Source organism: Rattus norvegicus, chromosome 11 (genome assembly GCF_036323735.1).
Source record: "Rattus norvegicus strain BN/NHsdMcwi chromosome 11, GRCr8, whole genome shotgun sequence".
In the NCBI taxonomy this organism is placed as follows: Eukaryota; Metazoa; Chordata; class Mammalia; order Rodentia; family Muridae; genus Rattus; species Rattus norvegicus.
In genome coordinates this window covers 84,673,800-84,690,466 of record NC_086029.1, presented here as the reverse complement: position 1 = coordinate 84,690,466, position 16,667 = coordinate 84,673,800, and the positions used below count along the sequence as shown (strand labels likewise).

The 16,667-nt window shown below is 40.4% G+C and overlaps 1 protein-coding gene across 4 annotated transcripts in view; it reads left to right on the top strand.

The window, feature by feature from the left end:
* The first annotated feature begins 441 nt into the window (after positions 1 to 441).
* The window catches only part of Opa1 (OPA1, mitochondrial dynamin like GTPase), a 77,083-nt gene continuing 60,857 nt past the window's right edge, over positions 442 to 16,667 (top strand). The window contains exons 1-6 of one of the 4 annotated variants that reach the window (XM_006248497.3): positions 462 to 728; positions 5,766 to 6,084; positions 6,483 to 6,579; positions 7,732 to 7,839; positions 8,265 to 8,318; positions 9,115 to 9,182. In XM_006248497.3, coding sequence (XP_006248559.1) covers positions 697 to 728; positions 5,766 to 6,084; positions 6,483 to 6,579; positions 7,732 to 7,839; positions 8,265 to 8,318; positions 9,115 to 9,182 — 678 coding nt within the window. In that variant the 5' untranslated portion in view covers positions 462 to 696. Of the gene's footprint in view, positions 729 to 5,765; positions 6,085 to 6,482; positions 6,580 to 7,731; positions 7,840 to 8,264; positions 8,319 to 9,114; positions 9,183 to 16,667 lie in introns of all 4 variants that reach the window. The other 3 variants (XM_006248499.3, XM_006248498.3, NM_133585.3) reach the window with 3 other exon arrangements.

Sequence of the window (16,667 nt, the reverse complement as noted above, 5' to 3'; positions counted from 1 at the left end):
ATGTGGCGCTGTTAAGAGACCTTGACAAGGATCATTTCAATAAATCGGCGCCATTAAATTCAGATGAAAGCCAACAAAAGAGAGAATTTAAAAAAATCATCTGTGCCTTCATAAAACGATATGTGTTTATTCCTAACCTAAAGCTTAAATGTCAGAAGTCCCTTTCTGGATCAGATCTCAGACCTAGGTGCCTGGCATACCTAGACTAGATCTCCTGGCTATAAGGTTGTTAGGTTACGAAAATGCTTTGAAACAGGTCTCCTTATATTGGCTGCTCCAGTAAATATTAATCGTGGGGATTTCCCGCGCCCAGCCCGCCCAGACCTCCCGGAATCCTTAATGGGGTAAGTTTATTTTCAGAATTCCAACCCGGACACTTTGGGGGCGGAGCCAAGAGGAGGAGCACTATACAAGTCCCGCCCACAGGCTCTAGCGCACGCGCACGTTATCCGCGGCACATTTGTGCAGCCTGCCTAGCGTTCCTGTAGGTGGTTATTTCGGGGACGGACTGACTACGGGAGCCCAGCCGGATCTTGCGGAAGTCCATGCGCCATTGGGAGGGACTCGGCGGCTGCTCTATGCCCTTGTTGCTGAGGGCCGCTTCCTGGGTCATTGCTGGAGCAGGAGTCGGAGTGGGGCCGACACGGGGCTCCCCCGTGGCCGTCTCGGCGCCTGTGTGTGGTCTGCGCTGGCGGGATGTGGCGAGCAGGTCGGGCTGCCCTGGCCTGGTAAGTGCGGCCTGCGACCTGGCCCCGTTATGTCACGTTCTGGGCCATCTGGACGGTGGGGTTGACCCATCACTACTTCCTGAATGTGCAGGTGACCGACCCTCAGGCCAGGCCGGAGCTCTTTGAGAATTCTCGCGAATGTTTAAGTACCCGGAGGAGTGACGGGAGTTGGCCGGTGACCACTCCCCGTTCAACAGGATTTTTGATGCCTTGGCCCATCGTTGCTGTCCCTGCCCTTGGGATCTCGCTGTTATCTGTCTCTAGTTGCTGCTTTTATTGTTGCCATTCCGACCTGGCCAGGCACTGTCCTTGTATCGCTGTGTGTGTCATTTAACTGTCTTCTTCCAGACATACGCCATATATACTTTGCACTTGCAGCTCCTTGGAAGCAATTGCAGCAGCATACTTGAAACTGTGCACTTTCATACTTATGTGTGAAAGGGCTCTCTGCCCGTTTGCCTGACTCTCTGGCTGACTCTCTGTCAAACCTAGAGAGTGATGCACATGATATCGGGCTGTTTAAGAAATGCCCCCTCAGAGGAGATTTTGTTCAGTGTTGAGGTACACTTTGATAGAATGTGATGCACTTTTCTAATCTCGCAGATGTTGTTGCCCTAGTCTTGTTCTAAAGTAGAAAATCATAAAATAGTTGTACCTATATGAATTCCTATATGCACTTACTGATCCTAAATTTGATATTATATATGAATTTTTTCCAATAGCCCCCAAGCTTAGCACGTTGTTTCAGACTTTTGACTATAGGAAGTAGTTTACACCAAGGAAGATGGAGAATGTTTAGTTCTTCTGAATTAATTTCACCTTTAAACATTGGTCTTAAATTTTATTTAGAACTTTGAAAGGATTTTGTTTTAATTGTGGTGGGGAGGAGAGATTTGTATGGGAACATGAGTACAGGTGCCCTCTCTGGGTGGAGGGGTAGGATCTCCCTGGAGAAGGAGTTGCAGGCAGTTGAGCTGCCCCAGGTAGATACTGGAAACTGAACTCAGGTCCTCTGCAAGAAGCATCAGTCATCTCTACAGCCCCTAGAACGTTTCAAAATGTGTTTGTATCTGTTTCACCAGCAAGTATGTCTGTGTGTCTGCTAACCACAGAGGACAGATGACAGTCACTTAGACTAGAGTAGCAGACAGTTGTGAGTCACCATGTGGGTGCTGGGAATCCAATATGTCTTCAGGAAGAGTAGCCCTTCTTCTTAACCAATAAGTCATTTCACCAGCCCTGCCCCCCAAAGCTTTTTTAATGGTGTAAATGAGGTATTATGCTTATAAGGACTGGAACCCATTTGTTCCATCATAATTAATTGAGTCCAAATTGCCTCTGCTACAATGTGGTCATTTTTAATCTTGTGGGGTTCTTTTTTTTTTTTTTTTTTTTTTTTTTTTTTTTTTTTTTGGTTCTTTTTTTTCGGAGCTGGGGACCGAACCCAGGGCCTTGCGCTTCCTAGGCAAGCGCTCTACCACTGAGCTAAATCCCCAACCCATCTTGTGGGGTTCTAATTTAGCAGTAAGTTCACAACCTTTGCTATTGAAATGAGCTATTTACAGCCTTTATATTGCTGCTGTTTGATAATTAAGTAGAGACATCTAATTTTCTATAAAGCATGAAAAAAGTGCAGAAGATAGCTTACTCTTGCTAAAGAGGTATCTAGGAAACACTTAAAATTGAGTTTACAAATAAACAGGTTTGTAGTTTGTATTGTTTGTTTAATATAGTTACGTTTCATTGGGCTACATTGTTTCTGAAGTTTTGAACATGTTTCTACAGTCATGCTTTAGAATGTCTTATGCCCAAGCACGGTTTAGCTAATGGAAGAAATGGAAAACCAGAAACCCCCAGGCTCTGGAATTTGCCTTGCACAGCATAGTTCCTGCTAAGTTATGAAATTATGCAGCTAAGTGCTACTCTATTTATGAGGTTAAAACAGACTTTCCATATACAGATAAATATACTTCTCTTGCACAAGTCAAATGGAAGACCGATGACCAACACTTTGGGGGGTGCAGTAAATATTTGTGTAAAACTAATGAAAACATGATTTTGTACTGCACAGCTCCGTGTAGGTAAATGACGTGGTAGGTGAGGTAGGTTACGTGGGAGATGTACTTTATTACATTTGACTTTTGGATTTTTTTTCTCACTGTTTTTTGTTTGTTTGGGGTTTTTGTTGTTGTTGTTGTTGTTGTTGTTGTTGTTGTTATTGTTGTTGTTGTTGTTGTTGTTCCAGACAGGGTTGCTTTGTGTACCTCTGGCTGGCCTCGAACTCACAGAGACCTACTTCCCTCTGCCTCCCAAGTGCTGGGATTAAAGGCATGCACCACCACTGCCTGGCTTGACTTTAGTTTTTAAGCTCCTTTGGATAAGGAAGTCTTTCCCTCTCCTTAGCCACTTTTCGGGTCTTTCTCAACTCTGCCATCTGTCCCAGATTACTAAGGCTTTGTTCGGCTGTGGGTTTTCTTTTTCAGCACTGGTCTGGCTTGACCTTTGATTTTACAATTCTCTTCAGTTCTGCAAAATTTTTCTTCAACTTTATTTTCTTCCTTCCAGTGCATCTGTTCTTTTTCTTTCTGAATACTTCTAAAAGAAAATGTAATTTCTTAGATAGGTCCAGTATGTTCTTCATTTCTGAATACAACCCCTGCCCTTCATCTGCTTTAAAAAGAAAAATATGCATCTGCCCCAAAATGTTCATACGCATATCTATCTTAAAATGTTATTTATTTACTTGTATTATGATTAACTATTTGCATTATATGCCTACTTTAAAAATAAGATTAAGTGGGGCTGGGGATTTAGCTCAGTGGTAGAGCGCTTACCTAGGAAGCGCAAGGCCCTGGGTTCGGTCCCCAGCTCCGAAAAAAAGAACCAAAAAAAAAAAAAAAATAAGATTAAGTAATATACTGCTTTCATTAATGACAGATAAAGGTTGGGGAAGATAAAATGGATTTCTTGATTGATGCTTAAGTAGATGCACATTAAAAAGCCAACATCATCAAGCCATTTTACACCTGTAGTCTCAATACTCAGAAAACTGAGACAAAGCTAGAAGTTCAAGGCCAGGCTGAGCTACTTAGCAATACCAGGTCCAAAAGAGTTAAAGAGCAAGACCCAGTCACAGAAAACGAAAGAGTTAAATCACTGAAGGGCAAGTTTCTATATCTATAGGAAGGTAATTAAGATATGGGCTCCCTATTTTTCTCCATGCATTGTGAAAGATATGAGGTCACCTTGGAAGGACATCTCTCCTAGAAGATTAGTTGATGTTTTCTTCAAGCTACACAGTTAACTGTTGTAAAAGAGGAAATGTTTGTAATGTACTAAGTTGTAAGCCAAGTCATAAAACTACATGTTGTAAGTCCTTGCTATATTATGATCTGTTTATGAGTATGCACAATAAAAGGCAGATCTACTGTAAACAAACAGAAAGCCCCCAAACTTACCCATGCAGCCACAGTGCACACTGTATGCAACTCCACACACCCACAGTGCACACTGTATACATCTCCATGCACCCACAGTGCACACTGTATACATCTCCTTCCCCCTCCCAGTGCACACTGTATACACCTCCATGCACCCACAGTGCACACTATATGCATCTTTATTCCCTGATGCCAATGGACCATTGTCATGTACCCCTGTGCAACACTATACCTCCTGTCCTCCCACTTTGATACCATTGCTTTGTATCATAGCTTATGTTTTCTGCATTTTTTTCTTTATTCTGTATTATAGAATATAGGATATATTCTATATTTATATTAGAATATATTCTAAATTTATTTTCTGCTGTTAATATATATGCAAGCACAGCTTTACTTTTAATAAACTGCTTTTTTAGTATTTACTAAGCTCTTTTTAATGTTTAAATCTACATTTTGTATTCTCTAATATTTTTGAACATGCTCTTATTTAAGTTTACAGTATTTTCAGGAATCCTGTCAATACACATGATATCATGTTAAGAGCCCCTCATTTGCTGCCGGGTCTGGATATGTGATCACATTTAAGCTTGAAAGCCAATGACTGATGCAGACGATTTGTTCATGCAGTGAGACGGATGGATGGCTGACCAAGTTGTGTTTTCTGGTTTTAATTACTTCTCCTAGCAGCTTTCTTTTCAGGGCTCTTACAGAGTGTGCAGGGGATGTGAGCCCAGGGCTCTTACAGAGTGTGCAGGGGATGTGAGCCCAGGGCTCTTACAGGGTGTGCAGGGGATGTGAGCCTGCTACAGATGCCAGTGTTGATGACAGCTCAGCCTAGGAAGCCTCCTCACACACATGCACTTGGCATCCTTATGTCCTCCCTGGCAGATTCCTCGGGTTCTGAAGGCAATTGCTGGTCTGGTCCTCCTTTTACTGTATTACCTCTATGTCAGGAATACCTTATTGTGGGGCTGAACAGAAAGCTGCTCTTGCATAGGACCTGGGTTTGGTTTCCATGACCCATTTGAAGCTCACAACCATCTGTAACTCCAGTTCCAGGAGATCCAATGCCTCTCTGGCTTCTGCTGGTACCATTCAAACAAGTGCCCAGCTATGCATGCAGGCAAAGCACCAATACACATAAAATGAGTTATAATAGAAATTTTAAACTTAAAAAATGCATGCATTTTTGTTACCAGCTATTATAGTGCACAGCTGTTGGTAAAACAAATGCCCACCTCTTCCCTCTTTGGTTTCAGTTCCTTGAACCAGAAAGTATCACAGCCCACATATAGTAGATTAGCATAGAGAGTCTGGAGTCCCTGGACCTGAACTAATATTCCACCTTTATTCCTTGCATTAGTGTCGTCTGGGGCCGGTTGTGTTTATACTTTGTGCCACATTTTCCTTCAGCTGTAGAATGGGGTAGTGCGGGTTATTTTTGTGGCAGGATTTTCAACAAGATTGAGCTGGCACAAAGCAAACTAGCGTGTGATGGGGCATGGCTTGTCAGTATGCATGCGTGACCTTTTCTGCTATTCTTAGGCATTGTTACCTTCTCTTATGTTTCTCCCATTCTTGTTTGTTTTTTCAGTGAAGTCTGCCAATCCTTAGTGAAGCACAGCTCTGGAGTACAAAGAAACGTACCGCTCCAAAAACTGCATCTGGTTTCCCGAAGTATTTATCGTTCACATCATCCTGCCCTCAAGCTTCAAAGACCCCAATTAAGGACATCTTTTCAGCAATTCTCTTCTCTAACTAACCTTTCTTTACATAAATTGAAACTTTCTCCAACTAAATATGGCTACCAACCCCGCAGGAACTTTTGGCCAGCAAGGTTAGCTGCAAGGCTCTTAAAACTTCGATATATTATACTGGGATCTGCTGTTGGAGGTGGCTATACAGCCAAAAAAGTGAGTTTACTTTCTTACTTTAAATTCTAATTGTTCCAAAATATTGTAAATTTGTATAGCATAGTAGAAAGAAATTGTCATTTTTCTTTAGTGAGTAAAATGTAACTAGCTATTGAAGCAGTCACTGTATATGTGTACTATGTCCTATATCTTATGGTGCTATTAAATATTAACCAAAATTATAGATGACCTGGAAGATGGAACCCTGGTCTGGGAGTAAGAACACTTAAATTTGTTTCTAAACATTGCTATTTTAATTTGTTCCTTAAAAACGTTGTTCCTTAAAAGTTCTATACGTGATACATTCTCCTTGAAGACTGTTTTAATCAACATGCTTTCTCTTTATATTGGTTTATGGCATTTGGAGTACCTGATTGACATGCATTCTTGTCTTTTAGACCTTCGATGAATGGAAAGATATGATACCAGACCTTAGTGACTATAAGTGGATTGTGCCTGACTTTATATGGGAAATTGATGAGTATATTGATTTGGGTTTGTATCATCAACATTATAAATAGCTTTTGGGTTCTGAGGGGATGGCAGTAGAAATAGTTGCATTGTAGTTTTAAAGCTTGAGTCAAATATGTGATAGTTTTATTTTAGTAATGAAAGTAATAATCTATAAAATAAAAATTAATTTTCATTACATTTATTTATATGTGTGTCTCACACTAGTAGGCACACACATGCAGATACACATGTGCATTCCAAGGGATGTGTATAGAGATCAGAAGACATTTTGTGGGAGTCTTTTGTAATTAAAAGGGATCCGTGGTTACCTGTGGGTTGACAGACACTCTTACCCATTGAGCCAATTTGCCAACCCAGAGGAAAAAGAATATAAGAATAAGTATCCAATATTCTCATTTTAACATGACTGCCACCCCCCTTTTGAACTACTTTCCTCTAGCTTCGCTTATTTATTGAATGGGTTAACCTGTTTCTTATTTAAGAGTTACCTAGTCATAAGTAGGTGTGCCTTGTGTTTGCTACCTAGCACTTTGTCTCTGCGTTTCCTTGCTGTTAGCAGCCTTTCCACATAGCAACATCGCCTGCGTCATACACACTAGGACCCTAAGCTATCGCTTTTTTGGTAGACTAGCTTGGTTGTTTCTACTTTCTGCAGCCAAGTTCCTTAAAAGTCTGTTGGTGTGCAGAGTGACTTCACCCCTTAAAACACTGCCCCTGCTGTAACAAGTGAGTGAGGACAGTCAGTCGCTGATGGCAAGTAACTCATGAGCTTAAAGACTTGGAGTCCCTTTTAAGAGCTATGGAGGTGGAGTTCATCTACAAAAGTGCCTCCTCATAGTACCTCTTAAATGTAGCCATGGACAAAGGTATTTTTAGGAAAGGGACAGCTTCATTTTTTAAGAAGAATACATGTTAGTACCATGTAACATGATGTCCTTACCAATATCTTTGTGTGATGACTGAGAGGCTGGATTCTGAGGCTGGGCTGCCTGGTCTTGACCCCTGGCTCCCATTCTCCCATACTGTGCGCCCTGGTGTTTCATCTATGAGTGGAGTTGACAGTATTTGTAGGACTGACTTGAGGTGTAAGCAAGTTGACATATCTGTAACCCTAGTATCTTGGCTGTCTCCTCCCTCAAGACTGTCTGTTACTCGTGTTTTGGTCCCCTCTAGAGAAAATCAGAAAAGCCCTTCCCAGTTCAGAAGACCTCGCCAATTTCGCTCCTGACCTGGACAAGATCGCCGAAAGCCTCAGCTTGTTGAAGGATTTCTTCACTGCGGGTAAGGAGGGGCTTTTCCCAGGGCTGAGGAGCCTCAGAGGCAGGGTGCACAGATGGGTCTTCTTTGTTAATGAAAACAAATGCAAAAGCATTCAATTTTAACACAAGGTAAACACAGAGTTTGCACAATGCTTTTCATTTTTAGCATGAAGTTGGTAAGAAACTGTGTGCTTAGCTCTTTGTTGGTGAGAAGAGACATCCCTTCTTGACAAGGAGATGAGACCACCTATGCATTTGCTTTTCATCACTGCCTCAAACCGATATTGCTACCTTACATTTAATCATTACAGATCATAAGAAGTATAATTTAAAGGGTTTATCCTGGCATATTTGCCCAATTGTTTCCTAATATGATATAAGTCTGAAATCTCAGACATCTCTGCTTATTATTAAATTTTTATTTCCCCTTTTGCTGACTTTTTACAGGTCCCAAATTGGTTAGTGAAGTCATAGAAGCTTCTGAGCCACTTCTCTTGTTAGGTGTGTAACGAGACATTTTTGCTGATCTTAACATGCCTTTTAAACGCTTCTAATAAACTAGTCGCAAATAAAATTGGAGACCAAATTTATAATCCTGCTTGTATATGCTGATCTTTAAACCCAGAACTGATTACGCAAACTTATATCCTTTTTGATGGAAATAATAAAAGACAGTATATTCATAACAAAACAAATTGCTAAATACATGATTTAAACTTATTAAAAGAAAATTTGCTTAGCCAAAGTGTTTTCTTGGAAAAAATTGAAATGAAAAGTAATTTTAGCTTGTCTCATCTGCCCTGTCATGGTGACACTTAAATGTGCTTTGTGCTACACACGGTGTCTGCTGGCAGTGGTGCTTGACTCAGCTGTGAGCGCTGCTTTGTAAAGCCATCCTTACCAAAGAGCTCGCAATTCTCACTTATAGTTTAAAAATTGATGGTTCGAGATTTTCTGACATTGATTGCCAGTCATTTTCTTAAAAATAAAAATCTATTCTTTGAAGCTCGTTTGGTTTCTTTTGAGCTTTGATCTCACGTTCAGCCCAGCCTCGGCCTCCTGAGGGTAGGCGCTGGGATCCCAGGCATGCATCTGCCTGGCTGGGACTTGTTTGTTTTGGTTTTCCTGTTGCAGTGCTGGGGACCCAGTGTAGACGAGGCAAGAACTCACTCTGCCGCTGGGATGTGTCCTCGGTCTCCTCGCACCCCACTTACTGTTAATTGCTTAGCTGTGATTGGAATTTAGCTTAGGCTGTTGACGTCATTGGAGAATGTAAACAAGTGTGTTTATCTTTAAGGTACACCTGGAGAAACAGCATTTAGAGCAACAGATCATGGATCCGAAAGTGACAAGCACTATAGGAAGGTAAGTATAAAACAGAGATCATCTCACAGGGAGTCCCGGAAAACTTAGCTTTTCCCCAATTTTTGAAATATTTAAAAATGCTAATATATTTCTAGAAAACTTCAGGTGTTAGTGCAGCTGTTCTGGAATAGAGCAGAGACAGCCTCCCCTTCAGTTATGCTCTGTGAAATAGCTTCAAGGGTGTGTTATAAACTGTACATGAAAGGGAAAAGCCAGCGTAGACGGTTTAAGAGGTCTTCTCTTTCTTGGGACTTTGCACACAGTCAGCATGTTCACAGCTCTCCAGGAGGACACAGCGTACAGCATACCGGGTTTATGCATAGAACCTTCTTGCTCTTCTGGAGACTTACGATTGCTTCCAAGGAAAGACATGAGAGAGTAGAAAGTGAGTTACTAGTGAGTAAGTCAGTTCTTACGTACTGAGACGCTACAGGGTTGTGTATGGAGAGTTGAGAGGTTTGTCAGTATGGCCCCTCCTCAGACTAATGCATGTGGACCCTGTGGGGCCATTGCATATGAAACGTAGAGAACTGCTGAGCTATGTCATGTGACTTCCTCTACATGTCTGCCCATGTGCTCTACCATAATGGTCATCTTTAACTAGAAAATAAATAATTATATATAAAGTTTTGTAAAAATAATGTCTAGATAAATAAATTTGTGAGTAAAATATTCTGTAAACATTTAAATGTGGACCATTTAATTTATACTGAACTTTAAAGCATCATGGGAAAGAAATAATTTTATGATTATTAAGGAGCAGAAAGAAATAATTTCTGTATTTCTATTTCTTTCCCTTTCTTTCAACTTGAACCTTTTTTTATTCTATCCCAATTTTTAAATATATTTCTAAGATTTCTTTTTGTTCACTTTTTAGGTAAAACATACTTCAGAGTTTTGTATTTGCTTTCGTTTTGACCTGTTTTTAGTAGAGATAATTTTAGTTAAGGAGCCTCTTGGTTTTGCATTGAGGGATAGTGCTAGAATATGGCTTGACAAATGTCGCTGATTTTAAGCCAGAGAAAGCCTTGACCACGAAAGCCAGTAAACCTAATGAGTTGATCCGAGGAGAAGGGCCCATGCGACAGACAGGTTGGAAGTGTAGATCCTTAAGCTGCAGTGCTTTTGCCTAAATCAGTGGATACGCCGGGGTCTGCTTTCTCACTCACTCACATGTTCTGTGGCCACTTTGTTCAGACTCAACTCAGGTAAGTCCCCTAAAACTCTGCCAAAATGATACATGAGTGTTCTGTGATTGACTCTGCACTAGAGAGGAAGCAAGAGAATGCATCTTGGGGAATCACTTATTGATGTAGATTTGATTTTATTCAATTGACATGAAAATAAATGTTGTTTTTTTTAATATTCCTTTGCTTGTTTGACAATAAATGCCCCTTGTAGGCTCCTCCTTTATCTGAATTTATGGTAATTACTTTCCCCTGATGGAACTTATCCTTTGGGGCTAGAGATATGACTCAGCCAATCAGAGTACTTCTTGGTCTTGCAGAGGACCCACAAGAAGTGGCTTGCCACAACCTGTAATTAGTGCTGGAGGACCTGACATCCTCTTCCAGAATCCTCGGCCACTTGTATTCTCACATACATTTATTAAATTGTCCAAGCTTACCAAGTATTTCTCCAGTGATTTATTGTAAAGAATCAAGTCTAGAATTATGCCTGTGCTGCTTTTATTACAGGTTTTAATTAAGTCAAATTATAGAAGATGCTAATATGGTAGAAGATGTTGATGTGCAGCAGATAGTTTTAGGTTCCCTCGATGCAGTGTTGTTTCTAGGATACTTGAGGGTAATAATGAGCCTTGTAGACAAGGTCCAGATAGATACGTTGGTGTGACCGGATGAACCTTGCCTACTAAGTGATGTTTGGATATCATTGTGCAAGGACTGACATGAGCCTGGTGGTAGGTAGCCTTTTTTACATCATCCAGGTATGTTTTTGTTTGTTTGTTTGTGGGGGTGTTTTGCCTGTACACTACATGTGTGCCCACAGAAGCAAAAGGGGTGTTTGATCCCAAGACTAGAATTACAGTCAGTTGTGAGCTGCTCTGTGGGTACTGGGAAGGGAGCCTTCATCCTCTAGAATAGCAGCCCTAACCAGTGAACCATCTCTCCAGCCCCCCCAGGTGTCAGTTCCAAAGATTTGCGTGGTCATCAGAAGTTCGTGGATGACATCCAGAGTTTCTCATTACCTTTTTATTGTTTAGTCTTAGATCTTAAGATGTACTCATTAAAATCATATTGTGATCAACAGCTATACCAGCCTGAATATGCCTGGTTTCACCTACATTGTGTTCAGGGTGTGAAGCAGTCAGGTTCATGGTTGTGGTCCTTCTCTACTAGAAAAAAAAGGACATGCAAGATTTTTAAATAATAGTAATGGGAATACATTTCTATAGCTAGAACTGAAATAAAGGTCTGCCCTCTCTCATAGGGGAGCACATCCAAAAAGTCTGGCAGTAGAGGAATAGTTTGGACCCCTCAAAGCCAACTGAAGTAAAGGGAGCTGAGGGAGCACACTGTCACATCGTAGGAGCGAGTCAGACTGAGCAGAGTGGGCTGCTGGCTTGTGCTTCCCATCCTGACTCACTAGCCTTGTGCGTCTGGGGATTACAGGGGAGAAAGCACAGAAGGCGTAAGACACTGCAGTAGTCCAAGTAATCATCATTCCTTTGCTTCTGCCTGAGCACACATCTGCTAGATTGTGGACACCATTCGTGTGGTGGTAATCCCAAGTTTAGACATGTAAATCATGCTGGCATATAATAATACTACTTTATAATGAACGGTTATATTAATCAAAGGTTTAAAATTGGGAGGAAAATTTTAACATTTTTATTCGCTGGAGGAAATATTTGTGTGAACTTTGTAAAGTCCTTGGAATCTGGAGAACTTAAAACCTTCAGAAGCCAAATTGGGACCTGGAGAGGAAAGCCTGTTTTAGTGAGTGAGTGGACCCAATAATTGTAACCCAGCACCATCAAGTACTTCCGGTTTGAGGAATTCTTGTTTTCTGCACAGCTACTAGCATAGATTAGATAAATTCTTACCAAGACTACACAGCACAGTGTACTTAGTAGATCAGAGGAAAAGTAGGAGGAGCAGACAGCCTTGCGGCATTGCCAAGAAGAAGTTTGTTGTGTGTTTATGTCATTCAAAACTAGTATGAAAATGTATCAATAAATCATACTGTTATAGGTAGACCCTTCCAAACAAAGATTTAATGGAAATTGTAATATTGATAATTACTGATAGCCATTTTATCTCTTAAAACTATTTGTAGAAAATGTCCAAATAGTAAATTATATAGTGTGCTATTTCTGATTGGAGAAAAAAATATTTCAAAGGAGGAAGACATTCATTTTGGCAGCCTATAACAAGTTTTACATTCAGGAAGACACTTCATTTTTGACAACCAATAACAAATTTTGCATTCATAAGTATCTTGAGCAATAATATGCAAGGAAACCAAGTTTGGGTTTGTTTGTTTTGTTTTGTTTTTTAGCTAAACAAGTTATTCAAAGTTTAGGAAGTACTGCTTAGGAATACAGTTCTTTTTACTAAACCAAAACGTAGTTTGGCATAGATACAGGGCCTGATATTAGATATTAGATACTTTGTTTGGGTTTGCAGACCATAATGTCTCTGTAAGCTACTCAGCCTGCCCACCACAGGTTGTCAACTCTTTTCTCTGCAGTGATCCTGCCACTGTGCTCTTTGATGTGTAGGTTGATACCGATGGGCCAAAGGCACTCTGAACAGAGAGCTCTGCAGGATTATGGGGTGGTACTGATGCAGATTTTGCAATCACAGGTCCTGTTTTTTCTGTTTTCTAAACTGTAACCCTCAACAAATGGTTTAGCTTCTCTGAGTTCCTGATTTCCTCTGTTGAAAAAAGGAAGCCCCCTTGAAAGGTTATGAGGAGTAACTCCTAAGTAAATGTAAAGCTGTTAAGAGTTAAGGGCCAGTGACAACAACGGTCATCACTTTCTGTGACTCATTGTATGTTAATGGCATTTAACATTTTATTAATTCTTCTTGTTTTGTTATGAAGTCTTTTTGGACATTGTGAAAAATTGGAAATGGTTTGTAGGACTGACTATATACCTTCTAAAGGGTTTTAAATTATCTTTTTTTCACTAATTACTGTATTTACTTTGCATCCCTATCGAAGTTTCCTAGCTAAGACTCTTAGCAATAGGGCCTATGAAATGGTCACCTGCTATAACCAGGCAAGACTTCCAGTGGAGGAAGAGACACCAACCCAGCCACAAAACCTTCCACCCACAAGCGTTGCTGCCTTAAGAGGTGCAGGAATAAGGAAGGAGTAGAAAGTAAGGGAACGGCCAACCAGTGGCTGCCCAATTTAAATTAATCTTACACTAGAAACAGGTGAGAGATAGATAAAATCAGCTGTGCCCAACTCACTCAATCAACAATACGTGCCAAACCCTGTACCACATCTCAGATGTGCCAGGCCTTACTTAAGGTGCTAGGTACTCACATAAACAGTGGCACATTGTCTCAGTGCCAGCCGCTCAGGAGGCTGGGAAAGGAGGCTTGCTGGAAGCCAAGGTTTTTAAGACCTGTGTGGGTTAACATAGCAAGTGATGTAATTAGCCTGTTCCAGCTTTATTACAGAAATGCCACAAATGGCTGCATTATAAACAACAGTATATTCCTCGCAGTGCTGGAGCTGGGATAGCAGATTAAGGTGCTGGTGGGAGTGATGTCTGGTGAGCATTGTGTCTCTCTCTCTCTCTCTCTGTCTCTCTCTCTCTCTCTCTCTCTCTCTCTCTCTCTCTCTCTCTCTCTCTCCCTCTCTCTCTCTCTCTCTCTCTCCATATATATATATGGCAGAAGAGGCTAAGCAGTTCCTGGAGTCTCTTTTACAAGAACACTTAACCTGGAGGCCTGTGACCTCATCACCAGGCATAGGCTGGTGTTAGGTTAGGCTTCACTATGAATTTGGGGGAGCTGATATTTAGACCATGGCATATAATACCTCAAATTTATTAAAATCTTTTCCACCAAACTCATTAAATCTTAAACTAGTACTTTTAGTTGTTTTGTATAACTCTTGTTAAAACTAATTTTCTTGATTTTGATGCTGTCATATTTTTTACAACTGTGAATGTTATACCTGAAACATGAGACAGAATTACAGTGTCAAACAATGACCAGATCATTAAAGAGCATTTCCTTCTGAGCCAGGCATAGTGGCTCATGCCTCTAATGACAGCACCGGGCAGATCTCTGTGAGTTCAAGACCAGCCTGGTCTACAGAGCCAGTTCCAGGCCAGCTAGAATTATGGGGTGAAACCTGTCTCAAAGTGGGGCTTTATTTTATAAATTATAGAAGGTAAATTATAGAAATTACCTTCTATAGTGTTAATTATAGTCATGATTTATAACAATGACTGAATCTTAGTTTCTAAATGACTGTCTCTTGAGCGAAGGTTTAAGCTCTGGAGAGTGTTCACTGGCACAGATCTGTTTTGTCTGTCTAAGGCTCTCTGTCCATCTGTCTCTGCTATTCTGTGTGCTCAGAGACTAGCAAAGGTACAGCTTGTGAACTGGTACTTAAAGTTGGGGAGAGCTGATCTTAAGATGCATAACATAGTGTCGATAGTTTTTTCTGTGTCTAATTCTTGTTTTCTCCTACTTTTTTTTAGGAGGTAACAGTTAATTTCACCTATCTTCACATAGCAGTGCTTCAGTAGCAGCTTGGAAGGAAAGTGAGGTGTCACTAGAAAGAGTATTTCCTGATAGTCTCATAGATGCCACCATGTAACTATGCAACTGTGCTTAGGCAGAAGCAGTGACTCAGGGTGGGGCAGTCAAGCTGAGTCAAAATTACTTGATAGTTTCTAAGATAGCGTTTTAGTGGTAAGTAAATATTAACAGATGCTACCAGGTGTGTCCCGCCTTTTGACACTGTGACACTAGTTGTGGCCTACAAAGTTTACACTTAAAAGCTGCATAATTGACTTACCAAAAAATATTAAAAAAACAAACAAAACAAAACCCAACAGCAGCAAAAAACCTCATACAAATACAATGTTTGGCGTAAGATTGTGGTTTTATGCCGTGAAGGTTGGACACACCCTCAGGCTCACATAGGAAGCCTTCTTTAAAGACCGTTGTTTTGTGTGAGCCGAGCAGTTGGGTGGTTGGAGGACATGATAATGAAGGTCAATGAGCAAGTGGGTAGCACTGTTAAATTACTGTTTGTTATTTGATGTATGGGATGACAAAAATTATGGGATAATGAAGATGGTAGGTGACTTTGGTAAATTTGTCAATGACCGTGTGTGTGTGTGTGTATGTGTATATACGTATATGTTAAAATATATATCTTAAAGATAATATCTATATCTTAAAAGATAGCATCAAGTTTTATGAGTTCCTCTTATACTATTGAATCTGGAAACATGTTGAAATTTCAAGCTACTTTCATCCTTTGATTTGCTGTAAACCAGTTTCATTCATTGTCTGATACTGACAGTAATCATTAGTATCAAAACTAAGAATAAAACAGAATCCCCACTTTTATATCAATCTTTATATTACTGTGATGCTACACCTCCCCATATTATTTTGGGAGCTCATTTATGGTTACCTAGGTTCTTGGGTTATATAAGGTAAATTAAGTAAGCCCTTGGGTGAGCCCACAAACTAACATTTGAACAAACCATTAACCAGCTTGTTTATATTAAGAGATTTTCTGACGATACAAAACATGGCATTTTTTACTTTTTTTTTTTTTTTTAAATCTGAAGCTCTGAAGTCCTGGTTTAGGTTGTTTTAATAATTACTAGCTTTCTGGCCTTTAGTTTTATGACTGGGCAATTGTGAGCCTATTGTTTCTAACACACTACACTATTCAAATTGGTTGTTTGCTGAAACGTCACTGTTTTCGTTTTTCTGATTGAGAACCCATCAATCTAGTATCAGTGTTGAGCCTTAGCTGCTTTTATCCCAAGGTTGGCCATCTCATAGGCCAGCAATTTATAACAGAGGCACCCACCCCTCTCCTCAGTGGACAGCACCTGCCACCCCGGGAAGCACTGCCCAGAAGACCACATGGGCTTAGCATTGTGGCACATGTGAACACAGTGTAATCACAGCCTACCAGCTTAACCTTTAGTGGTTGAGTAGACTCAGTGTTAGAGAGAAAAAAGGTAACGTGGCCAAAACTGGCTCTAACTTTTCAGTTTTTATAATAACTGTATTGTCTCGGTATCTTAATTATGTTTTTTTAGTAATTGATATGTACTCAGTTACTTTCTCAGAGCCTATTTCTATGTCAAAACAGCTCATAAAAAGTGAAAATGCAGTTGAATTTCGTATGTAGTGTTTCAAGTCAACAGCATACATTAGCGCACATTGGCAATTTTATAAAGGGTTTTACCAAGACATCCAGGGACCTGCCACGCCGGCTCCCTTGAGCATGTCCATCAGTCTA